Raw genomic sequence first — 25,535 nt, forward strand, 5'->3', positions numbered from 1 at the left:
ATCTCTCGGGTCTATTTTACTATCGCCTACCATTAATTGCTGACCCCGACCGCCATTCCCTTCGATCACCGCTCAGTGGGATCGTTGTCGATCGCGTTCCACTGTCTATCCTTGACTCCATTTACCTCGAATCCAGCTATATTGCACCAACTGCACCTAGACGCATACATCCGCTAATCATACGCCTGGTTACTTGCTTTTGCTCGGGTTTCTCTTATTTTGCGAGTAGGTGGTGCTTCTCCTTCGCCGTACACAGTTTTTGCTAATCGATATTCCGAAGCTCACAGAGACCCGAATCGCCTTGTTTCATTGCATAACCTGTTCCGCTCTCGGTTAATTTTTGGTGGACCATCTCTACCTTCGAAGTCCTCTAATCTGATAATTGGCGAATCTTCCCTCTCGTATCGACCACACAGCGTCGTCTTGCATATTGAGATACCACGACTATTATATTCGTCTATTGCACATACAACGTTCTGATAAACAACCATGAGTATGGACGCTGGCGGTCTTGCTCAGATGACCTACAATTCATCTTTCAATAATGGCCCGTCCCTAGGTGCTCCCGGATCCAGCTTTGGGTCTCGGAGGAAAGGCCCCAACGTCAAGCGCTTGAGTGTGCCGCCACCGCATATCTCAACTATTGATGAATCGCAGCCTTCTGCGACAGTTGCTACCCCACGGACCAGTCGCTCGCACCTTTTGGCCGGCCTGAGAACTGCTCCTAAGTCAGCTACCGTTCCCTCTAACAACCAGCGCCGGCAGCACCTCGGTCTGGAGGGAGATCGGTATGGCAACCTCTCCAATCGTACTGCTGAGCGCAACGTCCCACAAACCGCAACGGGAACTGGATTCCCACGACACTCCTTGACGAATAACCAGGGTCACGACACGAATACTGGTCGCCCTATGTATACCTTGCCGGAGCAGGTCCTCGCACCTCCGGCTATTGATTTTCCTACTGACATAACCATGGACGATAATCTCTATGCGGAGTTGATGTCGACGAACTTGTTTCTTGCCGCTCAGCAGCAGCGCTTGCAACAGCAACTGATGAGTGTCACCGCTGCTGCCCAACAATTTCAAGGTCTGAGCTTGGGTGCGAATCTTGCTCAGCAGCAGCAGCAGGATTTTGGCCCACTCCCAGTCCCGAATATGGGTTTCTATCAGCAGCAGCTCCAGCAGGGCGTGCAGCCAGTGGTTCAGCCTGTTGCTGGTCAGCCGGGGTTGTTCTCGGTCTACAATCCTTTAACTGGCCAGTTGAATTACATTTATGACAACAACACGCAACAGGATTTGTCGCCGCCGTACCAGTCGGAAGAGGAGGTTCAGTCTCCACCCTTGCATGTCCCGCCTTTCCGGGCTGAGGTCTCTCCGCCTCTTGAGTCAGTCAAGTCGCCCGTGAATGTATCGGAAGAAGCATCTTCCAACGGTACGCCGTCTTTCGAAGATGGCATTGCACCGCTTCCTCCTCCTTCCGCGAATGCCTTCCGCAGAGCCCACAAGAAACATACATCTTTTGGTCCAGGACCCAAGACTGGAATTGACGTCAATAAAGCTAACAATACTTCCCATGTCACCGGCCCCAGAACTGCTCCCGTCGCCACCCCAGCCACTGGAACCTTCGGGCCAGGTCAGGGCCGTGCAGGAGAGCATCCCATCCGCCAGCCGCGTGGCCCGCCGTCGCTGGAAGAACTCGTTGCCAAACCAACCTCAAGGCACGAAGGAAGCAAAAATTTTGCTACCCGCCAGCGTCGCCGCGCCGTTCACAACTTGGTCCGTGCCGGCATTGAACGTCGTGGGGACTCTCGAAGCCCAGGACACAGCAGTGGTGGCACCAACACTCCTGCAAGTGAAAAAGAGTTTACCTTCTCTGACAATGATGATGCCACAGTTCGCAGTGGCAGTCTTTCGAGCAAACCCAGCCTAGGCAGCCTGCGTGCTGTTGCCAATGGTGCTATTGGCTCTGAGAGGAAGGAGAGATCCTCCCGCGAGCGCAAATCACAAGACAGCCCGTTTAGCACAACCCCCCTCAGTGAAAAAGACGGGTATTTTGCAGGCAAATTCGCGGACCACCCTTCTCCTCAAGGCGGATCCCCATCTGTAGCTGCTGTCGTCGCTGGCCAGAAGACGGCAGCTCAGGGTACGGAGAGACGCAAGACGCCCATGCTTGTGCTGTCAAGCGCCGAAAAGCGCAAGACTCCAATCATGTGATGCGCATGTCGTACATAAATAATATGACCGAAACGTAACGGACTGGCTACTACTATTGGGATGATTGTCATTTTTTTGTTTGTTTGTTTTCTATGTCTAGCTCTCGAATGTTTTATTTTCGTTTCTTACGCCTAGGCAACTGACTACGGTGCATTGCCCCCATCTGATATCGACGTCTACACGACTTGATTTATTTTGAGATGGTTATGGGATTCTGAGAGCTACTTCTCTCATTCATTCTATTCTACAAACTGTGTTTGGAACATCGAAGACTCAAGATTCGACAGTTAGTCCATACTTCTTTCTTTGGTATGATTGACCTCGCCCACTGGATGGATCGATGTGTCTGTTTCCTTTCCCATCATATATTGTTTCATTGCTCTAAGTATAACCTCGGAAATTCCACTATCCAACTCAATCCTCAAACTCAAAGTTCCTTTCTTCAGACTGTTAGAAGCTCTCGGTAGTAACAAAACGAACTCGGCTATGGGCCTCTACGTTGACTAGACAGTGGTTAGGGGCTGGAATTCTGTCTACCCTATAAAGGCCCAGCTAGATAAAGACAGTTGGTATTTGACAAGTATTCACAGGGTAACTATGCAATATCAACATGTTCACTGTCGAGATCGCCATATATAGCGACGACCATGGCCAGTAAACATGTACAAAAACAGAGCAAAGAAGGCACAACCGGAAACAGTGGACGCTCACTCATCCACCCAAAACAAAAACCCAAATCATCAATTAGGTACAGAACCAAATCATCCATCAGTCAGTAAGATCAGACCTCGTCTCTCCTGCATTTCCACCACCTCCAAAACTCGAACTACCTCCCATCTTCTCCTCGGCCAGCTGCCTTACCAACTCCGTCAACGACTGAATCTGTTCCCTCAGCTGCGCGATCTCAACACTACTCTGATCAATATGCACGTTCGGCGAACTCTCACACACACGCTGTTTCCAGGTATCATCGATCTCGAAGTCCACCTGCTCAGCTATATGCTCCCACTCCTCGACGCTATCATCGTCTTCCTCGCCGCGGCGCCGGTTATGTCTGATTCGGCGTGCTTCACGCACTTCAAGGAAGCCGATTATCAATAGGAGCGGCGAGTAGATTACACCCATTACGATGTCGTTAAGTTTGGCATAGGATGGACCGGGGAGCCACCATTCGAAAGGAACGATCAGGAAGAGAATCTCGATGATGTTGAATGGTGGGATGAAGACGTTTTCGTCCGGGGCGCGCACGAACTGCATGGTTTTTTGTGCGAATATCGCCATGAACTCATCCGTTGCGTTGCCGGAGATGGCCTCGTAGGCGGTGTTGTAGAGGGCAATTAGGATGTTAAGGAGGACTATCGTATCGTGTAGTTAGTACCTTGGTGTGAACAAGCCGGAGCCCCGGGAGAAAATAAGGAAAGGGGGAGTCATACTGGTTAGAACGATAAAGGTATAGAAGTAATACAGGATGATACCGAACGGAAACGCAAAGTCCTCAAACATCCCGAATTCTGGGCTTTGCATGATACTGTTTGCCATTCCAATGATGATGCTTTTAGTACCGAGGGGTCCATTATCAACTTGAGCCATGCCCGTGAACGCTTGGAAGAACCCGATCAGGACGACGAAGAGGAGAGCAAAGAAGATCAGACTCTCCTTCATCATGACGCGCAGGACAACAAACATGGCGCCGAAAAACCGGAAAGTGTCCAGATAGAGCATCATGCGCATCCAAAACATCGGACCTGCGAAGGCTAGGAAGTTATAGCTTAGTTTGTTTAATGCCTGTCTCTTTTCGTCGCCCGCAGATGGGGAGTGTGTCAGGGCTGCGACGCGAAGGAAGAACGAGACGGCAAGGATGGCGTAAAGCGTAGAGTTGAATGCATTCCAGAAGTCAAAGTAGCTTCGCCCTATTTTCCAAAGCTTGGTCGCTTCGTCGCAAATAAATGCCAGGGTCATAATATAAAGGATTCCCTCAATGACATCCAAATCCCCGGTGGGGTTGACGGAGTTGATGATCTGGGTGTATAAAGCCAAGTATACAAGCGAGAACAAAATTTGGCATGCGCTCTGGTAAATGGGTGCCCTCATGCGGTCCGGATGGAAGTGCACCGAAAACTCAGTACTATCTCTATCATGATAGGGAACAAAGTTGGTTGGGTTGCCTTCCTGCTGGCACAACCAGCCATTCCAGAGGTACCTGATGCACTTCTGGTATCCGGCAGACCCAATGACCCTCAGAGCATGGAGATCAACAGCTCGCTCGATGACATTGGCTGGGGCAGTTTCTTCGCCATCTTGGAAGATTGAGTAACGCTTGAGTAGGATATGGACGAGAAGATGATTCTGGTCCTCTTCGGATTCAATGCTACTGATCGTCAGTAATCAAATATCTTAAGTAATTGGAGACCAAGGTCGTAATACATCCGCTTCGCAATGACCTCACAAGCAGTTGCCCGAAGCTCGTGGAGGTCGGCATCCCACAGCTCCTGCGAGGCCTGGTGTTGAAACCAGCGTAGACACACTAGTAAGCAGAAAGGGACACAGGCGCGAAGATCATCTCCCCCCGCCTGCATAGCAGTCTGGACTACATCATGAGTAATGATCCGGCTATTGGGGTTTGTGACCGAGTCCTCATCGAGCTCGCAGGGGATAACTTGCTCGAGCTGGTATTTCAGTCGCAGCGCAAGTCTAGTAACTTCCTTTGCAGGATGATCCGTGGGAACCTCATCACCTTCGTGAGTAGGGAGCACTAGAAATTATTTCAGAGGCATGTCTTGAGAAGCTTCCTTGGTGACGTACATCGATGCCGCTGCATATCCTGCCGGAACTGCGCTGCGTCAGAGGCGAAGATGTCCCGCCAACCCATATTGACCGAAATTGGGACAAGGAGCAGATAACTAATGCCGTTGCTCCTGAAGTGAGATGGAAAAGGTTGTGAAGACTATTGACGGGAATGGGGAGAGGCGGGTTCCAAAGCTTAAACCAATACGTCGTTGCGTGGTAGACCGCCGCCCCGCCCCCAGCCACTCTCTGGATCCATCATCGATCTCAATCAGTTTAAACGGGGTTTTGATAGCACTTTAGATGTCTAAGCCGGTCCACCGGCGGTGAATCACTGATGAAAAAGCTTATGTACATCGGAAATAGTAGGATAACGATAAAATGGAAGTTTCCGACCCCAACCATATGGGCAGGAAAACTGTATCCATAGTTCGAGAATACGCACAACGTCGTGCCCCAATCCCAGTCACGCAGGTCCACCTTGGAACACTGATGCTGATCCAGACCTCCTCCCCTCCATGCGAACTAATCCGTCCTTCGTCTCATAAGTCGTGACACGTTTGGAAAACCCTTCTAATGAACTTTTTGCCCTTCTACCCGACAACCCAAACCGACCCCAAAATTGCTCCCAGCGCGACACAATACACGGCGATACGTGTAATCTAGGCCATCCCAGGCCCTTTTTTCTAGCTAAATCTCGGGATGGCGCTGATAAGTGGCGCACAGTCCTATTCAGGGACGCCCTCGTCGCTCTCGGACTGGCTCTCGTCTCCGCTGACCTCCATGTTCTCACGCTCGCGCTTCTCCATGAGCTCCTGAAGAGCAGCATCATCGTGCTCCGTAACAGCCTTGGGAGCCATTTTGATCGTGCAAGCACCATTGGCGCCCTTAATTGCGGTCTCAATCCTTTTAATGGCCTCTTCAAGCATCTTGACACCGTAGGTCTTGTCCAAGCACTGGCTCGTCAAGACATAAAGCGGAGGAGCAACCAGCTTAACCTTAATTTGGTTTTCAGCGGTGTTCTCTGCTTCAGCGGTCCGCAGAGCGTTCTTGACCGCATCGATACCATCATAACCAAAGCAAGTAACTTCAATATCGGCACGTACTTTCGTTGGGTGAGGCGTAAGTCGCTTTCCGATGTATTCAGTTAACTCTCTCTTCACGGCATCGCTAGGGAATTCGACATCGGTCCAAACTGCGGTGTTCCTAGAAGAGTATGAGTCATTTGCGCAATGCTTTGGTGCACAGCTAGAATTGCCTTACGTGATCGAAATCTTGAATGCGTCGTGAGAATGGCCGTATTTCCGGTTCAGGGGCCACGCGATCTGCTGATATAGCGTCTCAAGCGGGGTCTGAGTGGCCTCTGCAACATGTCGCAAGATTGAGTGCACCGCCTTGCTCTTGTTGTACCTCTCCTCGCACTTGATAACGTCCTCCGGAGAAACTCGTCGCTTTGACAAATCGATGTAGCCTAAATTTGAAGACAGGACACGTTAGAATATCTACCTTGCTGACCGCCGACATTGCACTCACCCTTCTCCTTGTCCACACGGAGCACAATAACCACCTCGTTGCGGCCAATACGGATCAGCTTCTGGATACTACGGATACGTCTTCGCGAAAGTTCGGAGAGTAGGATCATTCCGTCGATGTTATCATATTCGAGGAGTTTCACGTAGGCGCCCATCTCGGCAATCTAGAAAATTGAAAGACATGTTATTTTTTGCCCCGTGAGTGTTAAAAGTCCACTTCTGAAAGTCCGTACCTGTTTCACGTTGACCATAACATAGCTATCCACCTCCGGATACTTCTCCTCGTAAAACCGAGAATTGGTTAACGACATTTTGGCGGGGTTGCGCCTTTTTTTGGCGGGCGAGAATGCGGATTCGTTGGGGTTGAAGGAAATATCTCGTAGGCAAACAGTGAAGCTCTGAAGCTAAACAATTCCTGATGCGAGTTCTTCCGGTGAAATTTGGCGAGGAGAGTGAGAAACCGACGGGGATGATTGCCTCGATATCGCAGCACAATTCCTTCAAATCGCTTTGTGGCGGCTCAAAACCCACTTTGGGCTTCGACTGGAGTCACGTGTGTGTTTTTCACCGCCCCGGCAGTATCTACGCCGTTATCGACATCGGGCTTGTCTCCAATTAATATCGCAGCCCTCATATTATTGACGCTTAGACCGTCTGAACAAATCCTTTGGTGGCGAAAGAGAATCACCGGCCTGACTATATCAACACTTGTCTCTGGGAATTCAAGCACAACCGTTTTGGCCGTCGTCTTCGCCTCGTTATGCATTGTAAGATCCCAGGCTTCTGCTCAGTGATGGTCACTAACATGAGCGGTGTAGTTAGTACGGAGGTACTTTCAACGTCGGCTTATCTTTATTTCCTAGTTTTAGAATTTACTTGAGCTTCCAAGGCAAATCCTTGTCCGTATCCGGGCCGTCAATATCTAGAGAATAGTCATCCACCAACCGCTGTCTCTACATGGCGTTTCATTGCTGCCACTCTTATCGAATATAACCGACGCTGGATTATCTCAGTTGGATCGAAACTACAATTCGCGGGAACTACCCTCGATATCTTTTCGTTCATCTACATTCCCTAGCTTTATACTTTGGCAGCGCATACCAATACAATGAGCAACGTCAATGATTCTGCAGGAGGGAATCCTGTCCGGGGAGTCGACTCGCGAACACCTTTGCTGGGATCGTATGACCGACGCGAGCCTCCATGCGGCATGGGAGATGCCTGCGACCATGGCACCTTCACTCCGCGAGTGGAGATTGATGAACCTGCATGGCGTACGGCTGATTTCGCTGGTGAACGGTCTCGCATCGGACATCTCAGTCGGCAGTCTACCGGTGCGGCACCGAGCATACATGGACCAGAAAACCTACCTCGGACAGGGACTTCGACCCCGCTTCCAGTAATACATAGTAAATCGCTGTAGGTTAACGCTGTGACGTACCAGGCGTCAAAGGCAGTTGGCTAATGTTTACCTAGGTATATATCATATTACATCCCGTTCTTCAATTGGATTTCCCAGTACAAGTGGTCCTACCTCCGAGGGGACCTTAGCGCCGCCTTGACAGTCGCCTCGATCTACATTCCCATGGGTCTTTCTTTGTCCAATATCGCCCATGCGCCACCGATCAACGGCCTCTACTCTTTCGTTCTTCAACCATTCATATACGCGATATTAGGAAGCTCCCCGTTGTTGATTCTTGGACCGGAAGCAGCTGGGTCGTTGTTGACCGGAACAATCGTGAAGGAAGCTGTTAAACCAGGGCCATCTGGGGAGGAAGATGAGGCTGCAAATGCTATAGTTGTGGGTGTAGCTACTGCACTGGCAGGTGCTATGATCTTGATTGCTGGAATATTTCGACTTGGGTTTCTAGACAACGTTCTAAGCCGGCCTTTCCTCCGAGGCTTCATTACCGCCATTGGATTTGTTATATTCGTGGACCAATTTATTCCCGAGCTTGGGCTAGCGACGGAAGCGAAGAAGGCTGGCATAACACATGGCAGCACGGTGGATAAGCTTTTATTCATCATCAGGAATATCAAATACTCGCATAGCTTAACAGCTGGTGTTGCATTTACGAGCTTTGCTATCATTATGCTATTCCGGTATGTGCCTCCCCCAATCTATGAAAAGGTCAATTTCTAATTAGGTCTATATACAGCACTGTTAAGAGGCTTCTCCAGCCGCGGTATCCGCAGGTAATTTATTTCCCAGATCGTATACTTGTTGTCGTTTTCTCGGCAATTTTAACACAACAACTCGGGTGGCATGAGAAAGGACTTGAGGTCTTGGGTCCTACTAAGAACTCCGGCAACGGTGTTTTCAATTTCGAGTGGCCTTTTCAGCCCAAACATTCAGAGCAGATACGCGCTGCATTGAGTACTGCGTTTATCATCGCGCTTCTTGGCTTCTTTGAGTCGTCTGTCGCCGCCAAAGGTCTCACAGGAGTCCCAAATAAGGGTGTAAAAGGAATACAGGTTAGCCCTAATAGAGAGATGGTTGCTTTAGGTTTCGCCAATGTCGTAGGCGGATGCTTCATGTCTCTTCCTGCATTTGGTGGATATGCAAGAAGCAAAGTCAACGCCTCGACAGGTGCGCACTCACCAATGAGCAACATATTCATTAGCATCATAACCGTGACATGTATCATGGTCCTTCTGCCCTATCTTTACTATCTACCGGTGAGTTTCACATGGCACCCTTTATTTATCCGAATATTTACTCATGATGTTACAGAAAGCCGTGCTTTCTTCCATGATATCCGTTGTCGCCTTTTCTCTAATCGAGGAGTGCCCTCACGATGTGGCATTCTTTATCCATCTACGAGGTTGGACAGAGTTGGCGCTCATGCTTCTCATCTTCGTGTCGACGATCTTTTACTCGCTCGAGTTAGGAATGGCGTTAGGAATGGGGTTATCCGTGCTAATTCTTATCCGTCACTCTACACAACCTCGCATTCAGATTCTCGGCAAAGTGGCAGGCAGTGATCGGTTCGACAACGCCGAACTCCGCCCGGAAACTGTCGAGGCAGTTGAAGGTTCTCTAATCGTCAAAATTCCAGAACCCCTGACATTCGCAAATACCGGTGACCTCAAGAACCGACTACGTCGACTGGAAATGTACGGCACAAGCCGTGCTCACCCGTCAATGCCGCGGATTCGTCCTCCGGAGCACAACCAAAACATCATCTTCGACGTCCACGGTGTCACTAGCATTGATGGCTCAGGAACACAGGTTTTGTCTGAAATTGTGGATGGTTATGCGGATAATGGCGCAAGAGTGTTCTTCTGCCGCGTTCCAAATCGCGGGGTCTTCCGCATGTTTGAACGCAGTGGCATCGTTGCGCGATGTGGAGGCTCATCCCGTTTCGTCGCGCACGTCGACGAAGCGCTTAAGCTGGTTGATTCCGAAACTCGAACTCTCAGTGCTTCCAGTGTTTGATCATCGGCGCCCAATTCTTCCCTTTTATTTTTGTTTTTCAGATGTATTTTGCAGGCTGGACTCCCGAGTTGAAATTCATGGCCGCCCATGGCTCACGATATGCACATACTTACATTATCAACATGAAGACAAAATGCATAGGCCGGAGTACTATCTTACTGATGTTGCCTTAATATATCAATCATATTGCAAAACAAAAGCAATGTGCCCGTCGTTCCTTACAAATTGGTATCTATATAATCAATCAATCAATCCTGTTCTTCCTCTCTATCAAACCCCGATCCAGCCCTCTCTAAAATAGCCTTCACCAACGCCTCCCCGGCCCTCAACGCGCCCATGCTTTTCCCATCCTCGCTTCCCTCTCCAACCTTCGCAACGACTTTCAACCTCCCCTCCCCTGTAACAACAAACCCGGCACAAGCAACCTTCGTCAACCGTATATAACCCCCGACTAAGGAACCACTTCCACCAGCTCCACTCGTCGGAAACGGCAACGGCAGTCCAAGCTCCAAAGCAAGATGTTTCTGTAAGTACTCAGAGAGACCAGACAGCACAGAACTCCCCATTCCCGCCCTGCCACTGGAGCCAATCGAAGAGTCCGACGTCCGTAGAAAACTCGTAAGCGTTTCGCGCGGTATACTAACATTTAGCACCTTCAATGAGGGCGCAATAGGCGGTGCAAATGAGAGAGCTAGGTGCATTTCCCGAATGATATCTTCCACGCTCGCACTAGAGCTTGTGGTCGAAGAGGTCACGCTTGAGACATAACTCTCTAAAACATCGCATAGCCCAGCGGATGAAATCCGTAGAGAAGAAACATAAGTGTCGAAATTAGAAGACAAGAACGCGATGAAACTCTCCCGTAGGGATTTGGGGAGGCGCGTGAGAAGCAACGGGAGGCATGTTGATGATGATGACGATGATACTTTCGAGGGACGACCTCTCTTACGCGCCTTTTTCTGTGATTGTGGTCGCACGCCAGGCGGCGCTAGAAGGGCCGCTCTGTACGTGATTGTTTCGTAAGAGAGCGTTATGAGAAGCCCAGCTGGTTCCCGGTCCTGGTCCTGAGGCTCATCTTCATGGACACCCTGCGAGCTCAAGAAAGAGAGGGTTGATATGGGCTCCCATGTGCAATATTGGAGTGCGCCAATGGCTGATAGGGCTGTTGTTGGGTCGTCCTCCGCGGCGCGCCAGCCTTGCGCGTCCGCGAGAGAGTTGGTGAGGTGGTCTCTAAGACGGGTGGCGTAAGTTTCTAGCGCGACTGGGTTGTTGAGGAGAGCATCATGCTCGAGTCCATGGTGGAGGGGTGAGAGACGATGTGACGTCCATGAGGTGTTCAGTAGATGGTGTGGGCTTGCCATCGTAATGGCTTTGGTTATGTATGGATTGCTGGTTCTCGGGTTACTGTGTCCCTTTCTTCCTTAAGTAAAAAAGAGTACAATTGTGAAAAATCACATGTCGATACCATTCGTCTGCTCTATTTTCCAGTCTCAAGCCCGGCCAATAGATGACAATCTCTGTTTTATGTTCTCTTGGATCGACTGGATTTGGCTCAAGAGACGCGACCTAAAACAAACCAAACAAACACAGGTACCACGTGCCAAGAAAGGCTGTTATCAGGGCTTAGGGTTACTCTACTACAGCTAGGTGAACGAACCCATTGAAAGCTTACATACGAATAATAAAGATATTCCCACGTTCTAGACGTCCAAAAGTTTGGTGCCAAAGGTGACGGTGCCACCGCCGATCAGCCAATAGTAGGGGTAGGTGATTGAGCGCCCTAATAGTTAAAATCATAGTTGACAATGAGACCTGTGCTATGTTATATGCAAATAGCATTCGCCATGATGGAAATACAAAAAGCCCAAACCCCCAGGGAAAACAATGCGCCGATCGCAATGCATAAAATAACTGCACATCCGAGGTCCAAGTTCTTTTAAAAAAACGCCGCAGCCCATGGGAGATATAATGCCCAAAAGAAAAAATACAAGAGAACAAGGCAAAATCAGAAGACTAATTTCCATCAGGAACCGTGACATCCGAATTTTGCAGAGTATACCATCCATCGGATAGTCCAGGCTTGCAATCGGGACAACCGAATAGGAAAGGCACTTGAGGGTGAAGCATCACGCGTTCTTTCTTGTGGTTGATTGCTCTTCGCGATTCCAATTCGGCTGCAGCCACATCAAACCAGACATCCTGGACCGAGCGATGAAGGTGCACGTTAGGTGCGCTCTCGAACACCCGCGAGTTCATTTCATCATTTTCAGTCAACGTGATATCGTTGTGGAAGTTGCGCATAAAGACCCTGCGCTGCACTCGCTGATTGCCACCGTCTCCTATTTCCGCCGAGAAATATTCCACGATACGTTGGAAAGGTGACACAGTCAGCAGTGAGCCAATCCAACTGTCGTCTGAGATATTCGGTTCGTCCGGAGGTACGGTGTCCCGCAACCACAAGACCAGGAGCCGCATACAATGATTGGTCGATATGAGTGTAGATGTGTCTGTGAATGGGGGTGTTTGGATGATCTTTCTTTGTAATTCCAGGTACATATTCTTGCGGACATCTGGCGGTATTGGGACAGGTAGTCTTCCAGCCTCGAAGGCGCGCAAAAGGATGTTGGTCTGCTCGCGTCTGGCATCTGCATACGACTCGAGGAAGTATAAGGTATAGTACCTAGCAAATCAATCAACATTAGCATTTTCAGGTGGAGCATAATAACAACGTGAACTTACATGAGTGGTGAAAGATAAGACCAGACCCTCACGATTGCCTTCCTTATAAATTCCGCACGTTTGGTTCTCGAAGGGAACGAGGTTTTCATAAACGTCGACTCGACATCAGCAAATCGTTTCACGATCCGGTCTGCAAGGTAATAGCACAGTCTTGAACAGAGCTTCTCCCGCCGGTGAAAACTAGATAAATAGCGGAAGGTACACAGTTGACCACCCTTTGCACTCATTGTTGGCGGGAAAAGGTCCGACAAGAGGACTACATCGTCCTCCGGTTTCCAGGTATATATTCTTTGATCGTCTAGCGGGGCCGGGAGAGTCCCGTGTCGGCGCTGGCGGAGGTATTGCCGCGCAATCAATTGTTCATGCGTACTGAGTACTTGATTGAAGGCTTTGCAAACCAACTTCAGCGTGAGAAGATCCGCGATCCCGCAGTGTGCGAATATTATAATCTGAAGCTCTACCGGAAGGAGATCCCATGGCGTCGAGGTGGGTATTGGGTTCTTAACTTTCGCGACACTAGAATGATTATTAGCACAGATAAGCAGCAGGCCCAGATGCACGACCGGGAGTAACATACACGGACAACGAGGAAGAAGACGGAAACACCCTATGCCTGAAGGTGGCACGCTTATCGGGGTCTGTCTGCTTCCTCAGGCCGGAAGCGCGGGCTCTTTTCACATGGGAGGATATCAGGTGCAGAAGAGAACTCATTATCAAGTATAAACCGACATGGGGACAGCCACCCCAGCTTCGCAAGCACTGGGAAATGGATTTAAGCGTCCAGAACGAAGGGCTGGGATGCACTCGGCGCTTCAGAATCCTGTTTTCGTCATGCTGGCCCCCTTCATCTGCCGCTGTCGACCGACCGCCTAGCGCGGGCCTGTTATGTCGGGCTAGACCCAACCGGGACTAGCGTTGTCTCTGATATCGTCTGTCCCTGGTCGTCGATCCCCTCCTCGTTTCATGCTTGTCTTGGTCGATTGTCAAATGTCGACGCTGTGATCAGGCCCACCAATCTACAATGGCAAATCCACATTTGCACCACCCCAGTTGTCGCCATTAATGTTTTGAACTTTTGACTCTGTCCCTGACCAGCAATCCGGTACCATGATAAGCCGCAGGCCGCATCGGTCCGTACCATGGACACAGCCTTCTGCGACTCCTATATATATCCTATTTCGCCGGCGCACCCGTGTACATGCTCATTCAGGCGATGATAAAAATCCCGTTGGCTCAGAATACATTTTCATGGAAAAGCTGTCAGGCCGGCCCCAGTGTAGCTCTTACTCGCCGCATCTCTAGTCTTGCTGGCGAGCCCTGGAGTAAACAACATCCACTTCAAATCGACCTCGTACTCATCACAAAACTTTGACACGAATATTTCGGTCGTACCGTGCTCGCCAAATGAAAGCCAGCGGCCTCGCTTTTCTCGATACTGGATACGAATGTGAAATGACAGGTCGTCACTAGCCTTTTCACGACCATGACGAGGACGAGCAGCAACCTCGATTGTGGCTGTAACTCTTGGGATTCGGGTGCCCTACGCAAGTTCATAGCATTCTAGCCATGCGACCAACTCGCAAGTTCCCCATCGCCTGTGTAAAGCCGCTTAGATCGTGTGAGATACAATGGCAATCTGAGAAGGACTAAATGGCCGCCTAATCAGGCATGCCCACTGAGGCAGCGTAATTGAAACCCGAAACTAGCATGAGAATCATTGTAATTTCACAAGTCTCCTTTCGTATACCTAAAAACATGATATTAGTTTTGTTTTTTCGGCAGTTGATGTGAAAAGAACTCGCTCAGCTTCACCTTGGAACTGTGATGGTTACGTCATTTACACGAGGGGTTGCGTCAAGCTGTCTACATTATTTATGATCTCGGCTTGAACAGACTTTCCAATTCAACGATTTTCCTCACATATATAACAACATATTCAGAATGAGCAAAAACATCCTCATCATTGGAGCCACAAGAGGGCTAGGCGCCTCACTCCGCGCTCTATACGCCTCCAACCCCTCCCTGCATGTCTTTGCAACAACCCGATCCGACAAGAAGCCCGGCTCTCAAGCCCAAGTTTCCTGGCTCCAGAATATCGACCTTACAAAGCCAGACGTCGGCGACAAACTAGTCTCGCAACTCCCCTCTTCAACAAAGCTCGCAACCGTCGTTATCTCAGCGGGGTACTTCGGCCTCGAAACCTTCGACACCCCAGACTGGGACAAGCAAGTACAGATGTACACTACGTCTGCAATCGCCCCGGTCTTCGTAGTCCAGAAGCTGGCCAAATCTGGATTTCTCGGTGAAGGTAGCAAGGTTATTCTCGTGAGCAGCGAAAGTGGCAGCATCACGCTCCGTCATGAGACGGAGGGCGGCGGCAACTATGGCCATCACGCTAGCAAGACGGCCCTCAATATGGTGGGGAAGTTACTGAGTCTAGATCTGAAACCTAGCGGCGTTGCCGTGGGTCTGGTCCATCCGGGGTTCATGCGGACGGAGATGACGAAGGGCGTGGGGTTTGATAAGTATTGGGATGCTGGTGGAGGTGAGTTTGTTGTAACTTTCTTCATCTATGACTCTGCTGACAAGGTATCCCTCTAGCTGTCACTCCGGATGAGGCAGCAAAATCACTTGCAGCTTTTGTTGATGACTTTGATATTAGCAAGACTGGGCAGTACTGGGCACCGCGGGGTCCTGGGTAAGTCTTATTTAGCACTATACGAGAGACTTGGGACTATCTTACTGACCTTTGCAGGGACATTGGAACCGCGGAGCCTGTCTTGGGTGCAAACCTACCTACCCCTCTGCAACTACCATGGTAATTACTTTAATGGGTAGCCACTGAGCCAGGGTGAAGACATGAACAAGCACTTGGTGATCCGCAATTATCTGCAGCTTTTCCCATGGCAGTTCCATAATGAATTATTGATTCGTCGACTTCCCCGCTGCTATTGAAGTATTCATTATTATACTAATTATATACAATTATTAATCGTTGAAATCCAACTATACATACAATAGAATTCAAGCGTCAATCTCAGGCCGCTCCATGGTCGACCCTAACCCTCCATGAACCACCAACAAGAATCTCTTCTGCCTCAATCCGCACTTAATCTGACAGTTCGCCAGCCCAATATCAAAATGTGATGCAGCGCCCGGGTCACCAGAGCCAGCATGCCCCGTAACCCCCGCACGCCCCCTCAAACACGAGCTCATACACTTGGCCGAAAGCTTGCTATAAACCCGACACTGGCTGCCCATCCCCGTATGCGTACTCGGAAACCACCCAAAGCCTCTTTTCGTGCAGTCAAACGCATCGTTCTCCCCGTCATTAAACAGCGGTATCGTGTTCTCGATTAAGACCTCGCGCGTGCGCTCCGGGTTATGCAGGAAGACAACATCGTCTTCAAGAATGAGGCATTTGGCTTTCGATCCCGCTGCGCATGCGTCGAGGACTTGTGCATATTTCTCGCGGTATAGGCTGTCCTTTGTTGCGGCGCTGTGGCTCGTGCGTCCCGTTTTTTTCTCCTCTTCTTCTGCTTCGGCGACGAGAGAGGCGGGGGGCTTGAGGCGCAGTTGGTTGTTGGTCACGGCATCACACTCGGGTATATCGAAACGGTTGGGGACGAGGGTGAGGGTGTCGGAGTCGAATTGGGTCGCTGCATCACTGGTATATCGGCCACATGATGCGGTGAGGACGTAGGCCTGGAATTGCCGCTGGAAGTATGGCTCGTAGGAGATGTCGTGGAGGTGGGAGTTTACGACTCGCGGCACGCGAATGGTAAAGTAGACGATGAAGAAGATGAATAGAACGGCGATGCTGAAGGATCGAGAGATCCTCGGTGTGGATGTTGATCTGAACGCCATTGCCATGGGCTATGAGTAGTATATGCCTTGTTCGTGCGACGAGTGTCTCAGATGAAGCTTGTTGGAGTTGGCTTTTGGCAGAGCGCAAAGATGAGGGCTCAGGACTTCAGGAGTAATAGGCTGTGCAGCCGCGCTCTCGGCGGCCGCGTAATGGTTCGAGGCCCCCCCATCTCCACAAGTGATTGTTCTATGAGCCGCCCAGGGGAAATTAGTGTTCTATACCCTATGTACAGTGCAGGAAGCCAGCCGCGACTGCCAGTCCGGTTCAAGCGCATGGTTCAGCACCCAGTATAGTCCCCAGCGGAATACTTGATAGGGCATTCACACTACACCCCTGTTATCATCCCGAAGACCCTGTTTCGTGTAACTGATTGAGCTTTTCACCCTGTAAACAGTTGATCATAATCCAGAAAAGGCAGGGGAGGGGCCGGTTCCAACAGTCAGACCTTGTGGTGTGCTCGGAGTGGATAATGAGTGTGGACATCGATTCGGTCCCGGAGTGTCAAGTACGCCAATAATGCTTGAGATGGCGTGTCAGGCCAGCCGGATCAGCAGCTAGGGGAAATATACGAGTCTCCAGAGTAATGATCCCCCCGGAACCCCGAGTCTGGTCCATGGAGGACAGATGGAGGGAAACTTTATCCTCAGGAGTCGGCTCCCGAATCCCTACATCCTTATCACGAGCAGGCGGGGATTTTGCAAATTGAAATCCATTTAGCGTCCAATCTAGTGGGCATATGCCATTTGCTTTATCAGTTTCTTCCTTTCTTTCTTTCTTTCTTTCTTTTTTTGTCTTTAGTCCGACATCGAGGGTGTACTCCGTAATGAATCCGTGGCCGACCTCCCGGTCGCCGATCACGGCAACGACAACATCAAGAGGCTCTCCTGGCATGTCAGTCATGATAAAATGTATGGTAGCTCGACCAACAGGGGTGGTGAGTATTTATAGGTTGCATACGGGGTATAATATCGGAAATAGTCATACCTGAATAAGCTAAAGAGTGCATACCCCAGCTGGCTGCCAATCTGCTACCTGAATATGACCATGTCTTTTCAGACGTCCAAACTCGCAATGGTTCATATTATTATAAACCACCATCGCGCCTTCCATATGGATCTAGGAAAACATGATTTTGCCACTTAATTGCTGAATAATAAGGAAGGAGCGATCGAGTTCATGCTCCATTGCACCTTCCCTCATTGAGTATCATTGTAATAGGCAGGCGCATTGGCGCAGTGCTAGTGTTACCAAGCTGGGCAGGAACAAACGAACCCTAGACCATCGCAATTGCCTTAAAACTGCGAGCCAGTGTCGAGGAAGGCGCGATGGAGGATAGTCCAGGTTGAGAAAGGGCCATCAACGACCTAAGCATTGTACACTTCCCGGGTATAAGTAGGTATACCTACTCCGCACAGGAGGATAATTGAGCTAGGATATAACTTGGCATTCTGTAAATAATGCACTTTGATGAGAAGACGCCTAAAATCGGACATCAGAAAAGGAAGCTACTGTGGTTTCATACTTGTTTTCAGGAAGGAGCGGCGGGCGGGTGGTACATGCGTCGCACTTTCCCTATGCTGGTCGTTCTTGCCTTGGGATGACCGACAACCATCACAAGGAAGGCATGAGGGAGATCCCAGCAAAGGGGAAGTTGCGGTCCATGGCGGGGGTTTGCTACTGGTTTGTCCAAAAAATTGAAAGAAAAAAACAAGAAAACAAAGTGCATCATCCGTGAATCGAACACGGGCCTCATCGATGGCAACGATGAATTCTACCACTAGACCAATGATGCTGATTGTTGAAGAACTTTAATTAAGTTGACTATATGAGCCTTCAAATCAATCGGTGGCATCCAGGTATCCTCTCGTTCAATTGTGAACTTTGTGGATACGACAAAGTAGATAAGGTAAATATTTTGAAGGTGTTGGCAATGAACTATGTCAGCTCAGCTGAGCACATGTGTCTAGTCTCGATAACCAAGGGTTTTCTGCAATGCGCCACCTTAACATAAAAAAGCTTTCCGGGCTTCTGTTGATCGATATATATATCAAGGTCGTGGCCGGCCTACGTGCCCAATGTTCAAATAAATAATGCTCACATCACCGAGAAATATGGTCTTACGCTAACCCAACATCTGCATGGTTGATATGCAATTTCCACCCAAGAAGAACACACACCGCATCTCAAAAATAGTCAAACAAGAGAAGCTTATGATTGGACCATATGCATAGATGACTGGGAGCACATCGTGAAGCCCAACCAGGAGCTCAAACAGCGAGTTAAGACATCCGGATACACCAATCCGTGCACCTGCGCAGCGAATATCCCCATATGTCTGCCCTGGAAAGAACCCAAAGTACGGAGTTCTTGGGTCCCATCTGATGAACCACTCCATGCACCCATGGGTTATGCCCTTTTACCGTCGGATAAAAAGACCGGCGCAACAAAAGCATTATTCAGGAATATCCACGTCGTCATCGGTGCATGGCCACATGCAGCTCTTTGCCCAGGCCCGGAAGAGTGCCGAATCACCAATCTGGTGATACGAGATCATCTCAAGGAACCTTGGTCGAATCCAATGGTGGAGCACAGCCCCATTGCGCCCGTCGCCCAGCAACTCCAGGGCGCAGATATATGGGGCTTGGCGCTAACTGAAACTTTGACATCTGTCTCCTTGGAAGACGGATGCACTCGCCAGCAGATAACATCAATAGCACTATAATTGTCGAGAAAGCAGGAAGGCGGAAATGCACTGTGCCACAGACAGCACATTGACAGCCTGACAGGTTGCCAACTTGTACGACAGACGATGAATTGAGTTCTGCAGGCTCACATGACATCTGCAAGTCTCCAACATGGTTGGACTACTTGGAACGTGGTAGCGGCTGTGCTTGGGCTTCCAGAATCCCGAATGATGTCAGAAGGTCAGAAGCCCGATACGCTCACGGCGCAAACGATGGCCAAGATTAAAAAGTCAGCAAGACCTTGGGTTAAGCTGCTCGACGAATCGCCTGTCAGCAACAACGACTGAGCCAACGAAGGAACATCGGTCCACTCTGGGCTCAGCCTTGGGGGCGGAGGCCGTTTCGATGGCAGGTCCAATCTGGAGCTGCCCTGGGCGTCTCCGCAGATTAGTGCACTGCCCAGGGAACGGATTGCCGCAGACAAGCCCCCCCAATCCATGCGCCGTGTTTCCCGACCGTGGTCATCCATCCAAGAACCAAGCTGCGGAGTCGCCTACTTAAATCCCAGCGTCGCCCTTGCTTTTTGTCATCCTAGCTTTGGTTTTACGAATACTAGTTTACTCACAAGTATATCGTGGACCTTCATCAACCGCAAAATAACTCAAATTATTTATCTGCAACGAGTCGCACCTTCAAGATGTCCGCCGAACAAAGCACTGGCGCTCCCTCTGGCGTCAATGGCAAAGCTCCTGCTCACCCGCATCGCAGCAGCCCCGACCATCCCCTTGTCGATGTTCAGCCCCCGCGCTTGTCTGATTTGCAGCCAAAATACGCTTCGGTGATCCAGCACGACGACAGCAGCCCTGAAGCGCACGGGTGGTACGCGTCGTTTAGTATGTCGACCCCCGGGGAAAAGGAACCCGTTGCTCAGTAGCTGACCAGGCGTTCCATTTTGATAGAGCACACCATCGGAGAATGTGTCGGAGGCTTGGGAATTGTCCCCTGCTGCCCTTGCCCGAACCCCTACAGACCCGTCCAGCAAGGTGAAGTCGGTTTGGTGACGCGATTCGGCCGGTACGTGTATCTGATGTTGGAACTAGGATGAGTGGCTAACTTCTTCCCAGATTTGAACGCGCCGTGGACCCTGGTCTTGTCAAGGTTAACCCTCTGAGTGAACGACTCGTCACAATCGACGTGAAGATCCAGATTGTCGAAGTGCCTCGCCAGATCTGTATGACCAAGGACAACGTGTCTCTGAATTTGACCTCCGTCATCTACTACCAAGTCGTCTCCCCCCACAAGTCCGCATTCGGTATTTCCAACATTCGCCAGGCGCTCGTGGAGCGTACCCAGACTACGCTGCGCCATGTCATCGGTGCGCGCGTCCTCCAGGATGTGATTGAACGTCGTGAGGAGATCGCCCAGTCGACATCTGAAATCATCGAGGAAGTGGCTGTAGGCTGGGGTGTCAATGTCGAGTCCATGCTTATCAAGGACATCATTTTCAGCGATGACCTCCAGGACTCCCTGTCCATGGCCGCCCAGTCCAAGCGTATTGGTGAGAGTAAGGTTATTGCTGCTCGTGCCGAAGTCGAAGCTGCCAAGCTTATGCGCCAGGTATGTCACCTAACCCCCGAGTTCTCCAGACGGAATCTAACTGTGTCCCAGGCTGCCGATATTCTTTCTTCTGCTCCTGCCATGCAGATCCGATACCTCGAGGCGATGCAAGCCATGGCCAAGACGGCGAACAGCAAGGTCATCTTCCTCCCCGCGACAAACCAAACTGTGCAACAGCAACTGGCGACTGCCGACAACGCCGGCGAAGGGCCAAGCCGTCATGCCCCACAACAAAATGATGGGTTCCAAGATGGATTCCAGCACGCGATCAATGCCCGCGTGGTGGAGGACATCTAAATGCGACGTCCCGGCGCTTGTATAGGTGGGTATGAATAACGGTAATAATTTGGAACGCCTTTAATATGTTGGGCCCATGATATCCTGTCTTTTTTGTTTTTGGTTGAACTACGATACCCGCCTTCTTTTGACGTGATGTGTATTAATTGAATACGATTGTTTTCATGAACTCCACCGCATTCTCCGTAGCCAATGCACCTGCTCTTGAGGAACCAATTCTTAACAGTAATAGTAAAATAAAGATAAATAAAGATAAATAATGATAAATGAACTCATACATCGAGACAGCAAATGTCATCAAGGCGGGCGGTGAGTCTATGCTCGAGGCCAGTGTGGAGACCCCAAATATACAGTAGCCCAGGCACAGCAATCACTCGGGGCCCGCCTGGACATTTACTGCTCTGAGGTGCCAACTCACGATAGAGACCATCAACCCTCCATAAGCCCAGAGACACGATCCCAATGGCCCCCTCAAAAACACCCACTCTCGCGCCGCCATCCGCATCCACGGCAAACCCACCGAACCCTGATTACACAGACCCGTCCTTCGACCCCGTCGACTTCCTCAACGATGCCCTCCCGCCACTGTCTCTCCAGTCCTCACAATCGCAATCACAGTCACAGCCACAATCCACTCGCCCCGTGAACCTCACCGAGCTCTCCTCCCGCGTTCAATCCCTCCTCTCCCAGACAAACGCCCAGAATGTCCGCCATTCAACGAATCTTACATCACTCACCGATGAAATCCTACGCAGCGGCAACCGGCTCGCCTATGAGGTTGAAGTTCTCCGCGGCGAGACAATTACACTCTCCGACCTGGTCACGGAGGGTCTAGCGGAGGAAATTGGGAAGTTTACGACTAAAGCGGAGACCAAGCCGTCTGCGTCTACGGACGCAGGAGAAGAACAAGGAGGAGAGCAAGAACTACAAGAACAACAGAACGAGGCCGAAAAGAAAGGTGAAGAAGAGGAGAAGAAGAAGGACGAACCAGCCTACATCACAAACCTCCGGACACTGAATCAGGTACGCGCCCGCCTGGAAGAGGTCGTGCAGACCTTCGGCGACGCAATGGAGTGGCCGCTCCCGCCGTCGGAGACCTCGATTACGTCGTCGTTCATATCTGTCTCAGCGCCGGAGCCAGGCACCGATAGTCACGGTCGCGAGGAGAAGGGGCAAGAGGTTGCGAAGAAGTTGCGCGGAGAGATTACGGAGCTTTTGGACGGCGAGGGCGGGGTTGAGGCTGCGATGCGCAGGGCTGAGGCCGTGCGGACGCTGGCGATGGTGTGGAGGGGGACGGCGGAGGAGAAGGCGAGGACGCGATTTGTGGAGGGGCTTATGAAGACGGTTGAGGAGCGGAAGAGGGTTGTTGAGGCGGCCGCGCAGCCCGAGCAGCCAGCCCAGGGGGGTTATCCTTCTATAAGAGGCCATCAGAGACAGGTGAGTGAGGGGCCTGGGGGTGGGATTTTCCGTAACCTGCAGCGGTTGCGGGAGGAGATCTACTTGGAGTGACTTGTGTTTGCTGGTACTATGTACATGGAGTTTGGATGGGTCTCTTTTTATATACCATGGCATATGCGGTGTCTTTACTGGCATTGTCTTAGTAGCTACCAATCTTTAATGAGCGAGCTTGATATAGATGTGAGACGTGGGTGGGTGTTGTCCAAGAGACACCGGCTGTCAATGAAAACTGTGGAGTTCAGGAACCACACCGCGAACAATTATGTGGCGGACGGCAGTCAGTGTTTGGCGTCTGCACAGGAACCCCAACTTCCAAGCCCTCGGCTGCCGTGGTACAGGGACCCAAAGATCGTCCTGCTACACGGTGACGGCCAGCCCATCGAATCCACCAATTGAGGCACTGGGTAGGGCTGTCAACCTGAAACGACACGAGCTGGGGTCTGATTACGCGGCCACCGCTAGTAAAAATAGGCCGAGAGCTATCAATGACACGAGTAAGCTTATTTGGGCCATTGAGTATTGAGAGACTGCTGCGTGGGAATTCAGATGGAGAGGACGTGAAGCAATTGAAGAGCACAGTTTGGGGCAATTTGCAGGTACATAGCCATCTGCAGAGATATCCGTAGTTTAATTAGCGAGTCTGGCCTGATCCTGAAACCCGTTGCTGTTGCAGAGTCCGCCGGTCGTGGCGATCGCAGTTGTCGTCATCACATCGCCCGGTCTGAGTCGACTGCAACTCTGCGTTCTGCAACATGGCCTTTTTGCACTCTCGTTGATCATCGCCCTTTCTTCTTAAGCCCCAGCCCATCCTGTACCCACGGGAGAAAGTTTCCCTCGTTACCTGCGGTCACCACGTTCGCGCCGGAATGTTCATCCTAAACTTTTTCCTGTTCCTGTCCCACAGCTGAATCGACGATCCCCCTTGCTCTCAGCAACCACTGCAGTTGTTGAGATGGCCTCTCGCGGCTTCCTCAGCGGCATGGATGCCTCTCTGGCTGGTCCCTGGGAGGAGAAATACAATTCCTGGCGATTATCCGCCAACCAATTCCTGCAGCAGAGCTATAACCCCCGTCCGCGGCCGCGACCGACGCGGGTGGCTCTGGCAGTCGCAACATGTTTCCTTGTGATGTATCTTCTTCTGCGAGGCCCTAGCGAAGTAAGCCTCCCACCGTATAAATCTTGCGATAAAAAAAAAAAAAAAAGAAAGAAACTGACCCCTCTAGCCGGAGGTAAACCACTGGCTCCAGTACCCATCGTACCATCCTTTTCATGAGAAGCCCGAAGACGCCACAGTCATTTCACCGAGACTGTCATTCAACACGCGTAATCATACCTTCCTGGATGATTTACAAAAGAAGAATTCTTCGTTCCACCTTGTTCTGCCGGCGACGCGGAGCAATCCCGGACTATGTCGTACTTTGACGTCGGCCATGATTTTGAACTACCCGCCGCCGACGTTAGTCCGCTACGGTAGAGAACTGCCGACAGGCTCGGCAGGACATGACTACATGGTTGATAGAATCACTGGCATATATAACTTTTTGGCGTATACCCCACGTCTGCAGGACAACGATATAGTCCTGATCGTGGATGGCTTCGACATCTTCTTCCAGCTTCCTCCGGAAGTCCTCGTTAAGCGATATCAAGACCTCTTGCGCGAGATGAACGCAAAGCTGCTCGAAAAGTATGGCATGGTGACGGTAGACCGGCCGTTCCGCAAGGATGGCGTGGAAACTTTGCAGAAGTACTCCCAGCGTGTGATTTTCTCCGCAAGCAAGCAGTGCTTCGGCAACCTGACGGAGGATCCTGGTTGTCGCAGTATCCCTGGGTCTACTCTACCTCCGGATAGTTACGGGTGGAAGACGGATACGGAGGGCCATTTGACCCGACCGAAATGGCTTAAGCCGGGTGCGGTTATTGGGCAAGTAGCAGATCTAAAATTGATCTATGCGCATGTTCTGCGCTTCGTCGAGGAGCACCGGGATACCGAAGGGGATTACCTGGAATTGACGCGGATGTACGGCAGACAAGAATATGTGCGCGAGCTCGAACGACGGAGAACTGCCAACAGCTTCTGGGAGCTGATGTACCGATGGATTGGGATTTCTGAGGCTACTAACATGACTGGTGTGCCCCCGCACCTTGAACCCGGCCAACGGTACGAATATGGAATCGGTGTGGATTTTGAGTCCCGTCTATTCTTCGATACGGTCAATGCTAAAGGAGATGTTGAATGGCTGGGATATAACAATGTCACAAAAACATCAACCGCACAGATGGAGCACCGAGTGCCCCGCGAAAGCCGTCTTCTACTTCCAGAGGATGTATCTGATCAAAAGCTCGGCAACCCATTCAAACAGCCGAAATATAACAAGAACGAGTACATCAACCCGTCGTGGAATGAAACCATGGATAAACTCCCAAGCAATCGCTCGTGGAGCAATATCCCTCTATTGACGAATGTCCATTCTGCGAAGGTTCCGGCTCTAGTACACATGGCTGCGCAAGATAAAAGAATTGTCCGTGACACATGGTGGTCGAAAATGTGGTACTTTCCCTGGGCTCGTGCCCTTTTGCGCAAATATATGCGCTCCCATACTGGATTCGATGCCGCCCAAAGCGCGCTCCTCGGCCAGAATTTCTGGGATATGCGTGGCGGCGTGGGAGGTGTCTGGACAGACAAGGGTGAGTGGATTGACTATCCGGAGGTTTGCACCGGGTTTGAGCGCGACGTTTTCGACGACGATTTTGGAAAATTCGGCGAAGAAGATGGCGGCGAATTTCGCGGGCCTGTCTATAACCAGTGGGGCAGTTTGATTAGAGGGAGAGAATTCTAGTTTCTTATCCTCTACTTTTGCGTCTTACCGGATTTTCATATCGTTGGCGTTGGTCTGTTTCTCTTT

General features: G+C 50.6%; 12 protein-coding genes and 1 non-coding gene across 13 annotated transcripts; 7 read left to right on the forward strand and 6 right to left on the reverse strand.

Moving 5' to 3' along the window:
- Positions 1-489: 489 nt before the first annotated feature.
- APUU_30327S (uncharacterized protein) lies at positions 490-2,214 on the forward strand (the record flags this gene model as incomplete). The annotated part of the gene is made up of 1 exon (XM_041701409.1): positions 490-2,214. The coding sequence occupies one exon, from the start codon at positions 490-492 to the stop codon at positions 2,212-2,214; it is 1,725 nt and encodes a 574-aa protein (XP_041554297.1).
- Positions 2,215-2,982: 768 nt separating this feature from the next.
- Positions 2,983-5,083, reverse strand: yvc1 (putative potassium ion channel Yvc1; the record flags this gene model as incomplete). The annotated part of the gene is made up of 4 exons (XM_041701410.1): positions 2,983-3,569; positions 3,648-4,582; positions 4,639-4,966; positions 5,017-5,083. 4 exons carry the CDS (start codon positions 5,081-5,083, stop codon positions 2,983-2,985), a joined length of 1,917 nt encoding a protein of 638 aa, XP_041554298.1.
- A 643-nt stretch (positions 5,084-5,726) lies between these two features.
- On the reverse strand, positions 5,727-6,841 carry APUU_30330A (translation initiation factor eIF2 subunit alpha; the record flags this gene model as incomplete). The annotated part of the gene is made up of 4 exons (XM_041701411.1): positions 5,727-6,204; positions 6,262-6,469; positions 6,532-6,694; positions 6,764-6,841. 4 exons carry the CDS (start codon positions 6,839-6,841, stop codon positions 5,727-5,729), a joined length of 927 nt encoding a protein of 308 aa, XP_041554299.1.
- Positions 6,842-7,638: 797 nt separating this feature from the next.
- APUU_30331S (SulP family inorganic anion transporter) lies at positions 7,639-9,969 on the forward strand (the record flags this gene model as incomplete). The annotated part of the gene is made up of 4 exons (XM_041701412.1): positions 7,639-7,949; positions 8,007-8,633; positions 8,690-9,209; positions 9,265-9,969. 4 exons carry the CDS (start codon positions 7,639-7,641, stop codon positions 9,967-9,969), a joined length of 2,163 nt encoding a protein of 720 aa, XP_041554300.1.
- A 248-nt stretch (positions 9,970-10,217) lies between these two features.
- On the reverse strand, positions 10,218-11,330 carry APUU_30332A (uncharacterized protein; the record flags this gene model as incomplete). Its single annotated transcript, XM_041701413.1, has 1 exon — positions 10,218-11,330. One exon carries the CDS (start codon positions 11,328-11,330, stop codon positions 10,218-10,220), a length of 1,113 nt encoding a protein of 370 aa, XP_041554301.1.
- Positions 11,331-11,982: 652 nt separating this feature from the next.
- APUU_30333A (uncharacterized protein) lies at positions 11,983-13,419 on the reverse strand (the record flags this gene model as incomplete). The annotated part of the gene is made up of 3 exons (XM_041701414.1): positions 11,983-12,649; positions 12,709-13,224; positions 13,286-13,419. 3 exons carry the CDS (start codon positions 13,417-13,419, stop codon positions 11,983-11,985), a joined length of 1,317 nt encoding a protein of 438 aa, XP_041554302.1.
- A 1,230-nt stretch (positions 13,420-14,649) lies between these two features.
- APUU_30334S (oxidoreductase, short chain dehydrogenase/reductase family superfamily) lies at positions 14,650-15,530 on the forward strand (the record flags this gene model as incomplete). Its single annotated transcript, XM_041701415.1, has 3 exons — positions 14,650-15,253; positions 15,310-15,406; positions 15,464-15,530. 3 exons carry the CDS (start codon positions 14,650-14,652, stop codon positions 15,528-15,530), a joined length of 768 nt encoding a protein of 255 aa, XP_041554303.1.
- Positions 15,531-15,732: 202 nt separating this feature from the next.
- Positions 15,733-16,581, reverse strand: APUU_30335A (uncharacterized protein; the record flags this gene model as incomplete). Its single annotated transcript, XM_041701416.1, has 1 exon — positions 15,733-16,581. The coding sequence occupies one exon, from the start codon at positions 16,579-16,581 to the stop codon at positions 15,733-15,735; it is 849 nt and encodes a 282-aa protein (XP_041554304.1).
- Positions 16,582-18,297: 1,716 nt separating this feature from the next.
- On the reverse strand, positions 18,298-18,368 carry APUU_t30007A. The gene has a single exon. It is a non-coding gene; the product is annotated as a tRNA-Gly (tRNA).
- Positions 18,369-18,977: 609 nt separating this feature from the next.
- Positions 18,978-19,298, forward strand: APUU_30336S (uncharacterized protein; the record flags this gene model as incomplete). Its single annotated transcript, XM_041701417.1, has 1 exon — positions 18,978-19,298. The coding sequence occupies one exon, from the start codon at positions 18,978-18,980 to the stop codon at positions 19,296-19,298; it is 321 nt and encodes a 106-aa protein (XP_041554305.1).
- A 659-nt stretch (positions 19,299-19,957) lies between these two features.
- Positions 19,958-21,174, forward strand: APUU_30337S (slipin family protein; the record flags this gene model as incomplete). Its single annotated transcript, XM_041701419.1, has 4 exons — positions 19,958-20,153; positions 20,220-20,334; positions 20,385-20,877; positions 20,929-21,174. The coding sequence occupies 4 exons, from the start codon at positions 19,958-19,960 to the stop codon at positions 21,172-21,174; spliced, it is 1,050 nt and encodes a 349-aa protein (XP_041554306.1).
- A 462-nt stretch (positions 21,175-21,636) lies between these two features.
- APUU_30338S (uncharacterized protein) lies at positions 21,637-22,683 on the forward strand (the record flags this gene model as incomplete). The annotated part of the gene is made up of 1 exon (XM_041701420.1): positions 21,637-22,683. The coding sequence occupies one exon, from the start codon at positions 21,637-21,639 to the stop codon at positions 22,681-22,683; it is 1,047 nt and encodes a 348-aa protein (XP_041554307.1).
- A 901-nt stretch (positions 22,684-23,584) lies between these two features.
- APUU_30339S (glycosyltransferase domain-containing protein) lies at positions 23,585-25,469 on the forward strand (the record flags this gene model as incomplete). The annotated part of the gene is made up of 2 exons (XM_041701421.1): positions 23,585-23,788; positions 23,856-25,469. 2 exons carry the CDS (start codon positions 23,585-23,587, stop codon positions 25,467-25,469), a joined length of 1,818 nt encoding a protein of 605 aa, XP_041554308.1.
- Between the last annotated feature and the right edge of the window lie 66 nt (positions 25,470-25,535).

The sequence above is a fragment of the Aspergillus puulaauensis genome, chromosome 3 (assembly GCF_016861865.1).
Source record: "Aspergillus puulaauensis MK2 DNA, chromosome 3, nearly complete sequence".
NCBI lineage: Eukaryota > Fungi > Ascomycota > Eurotiomycetes > Eurotiales > Aspergillaceae > Aspergillus > Aspergillus puulaauensis.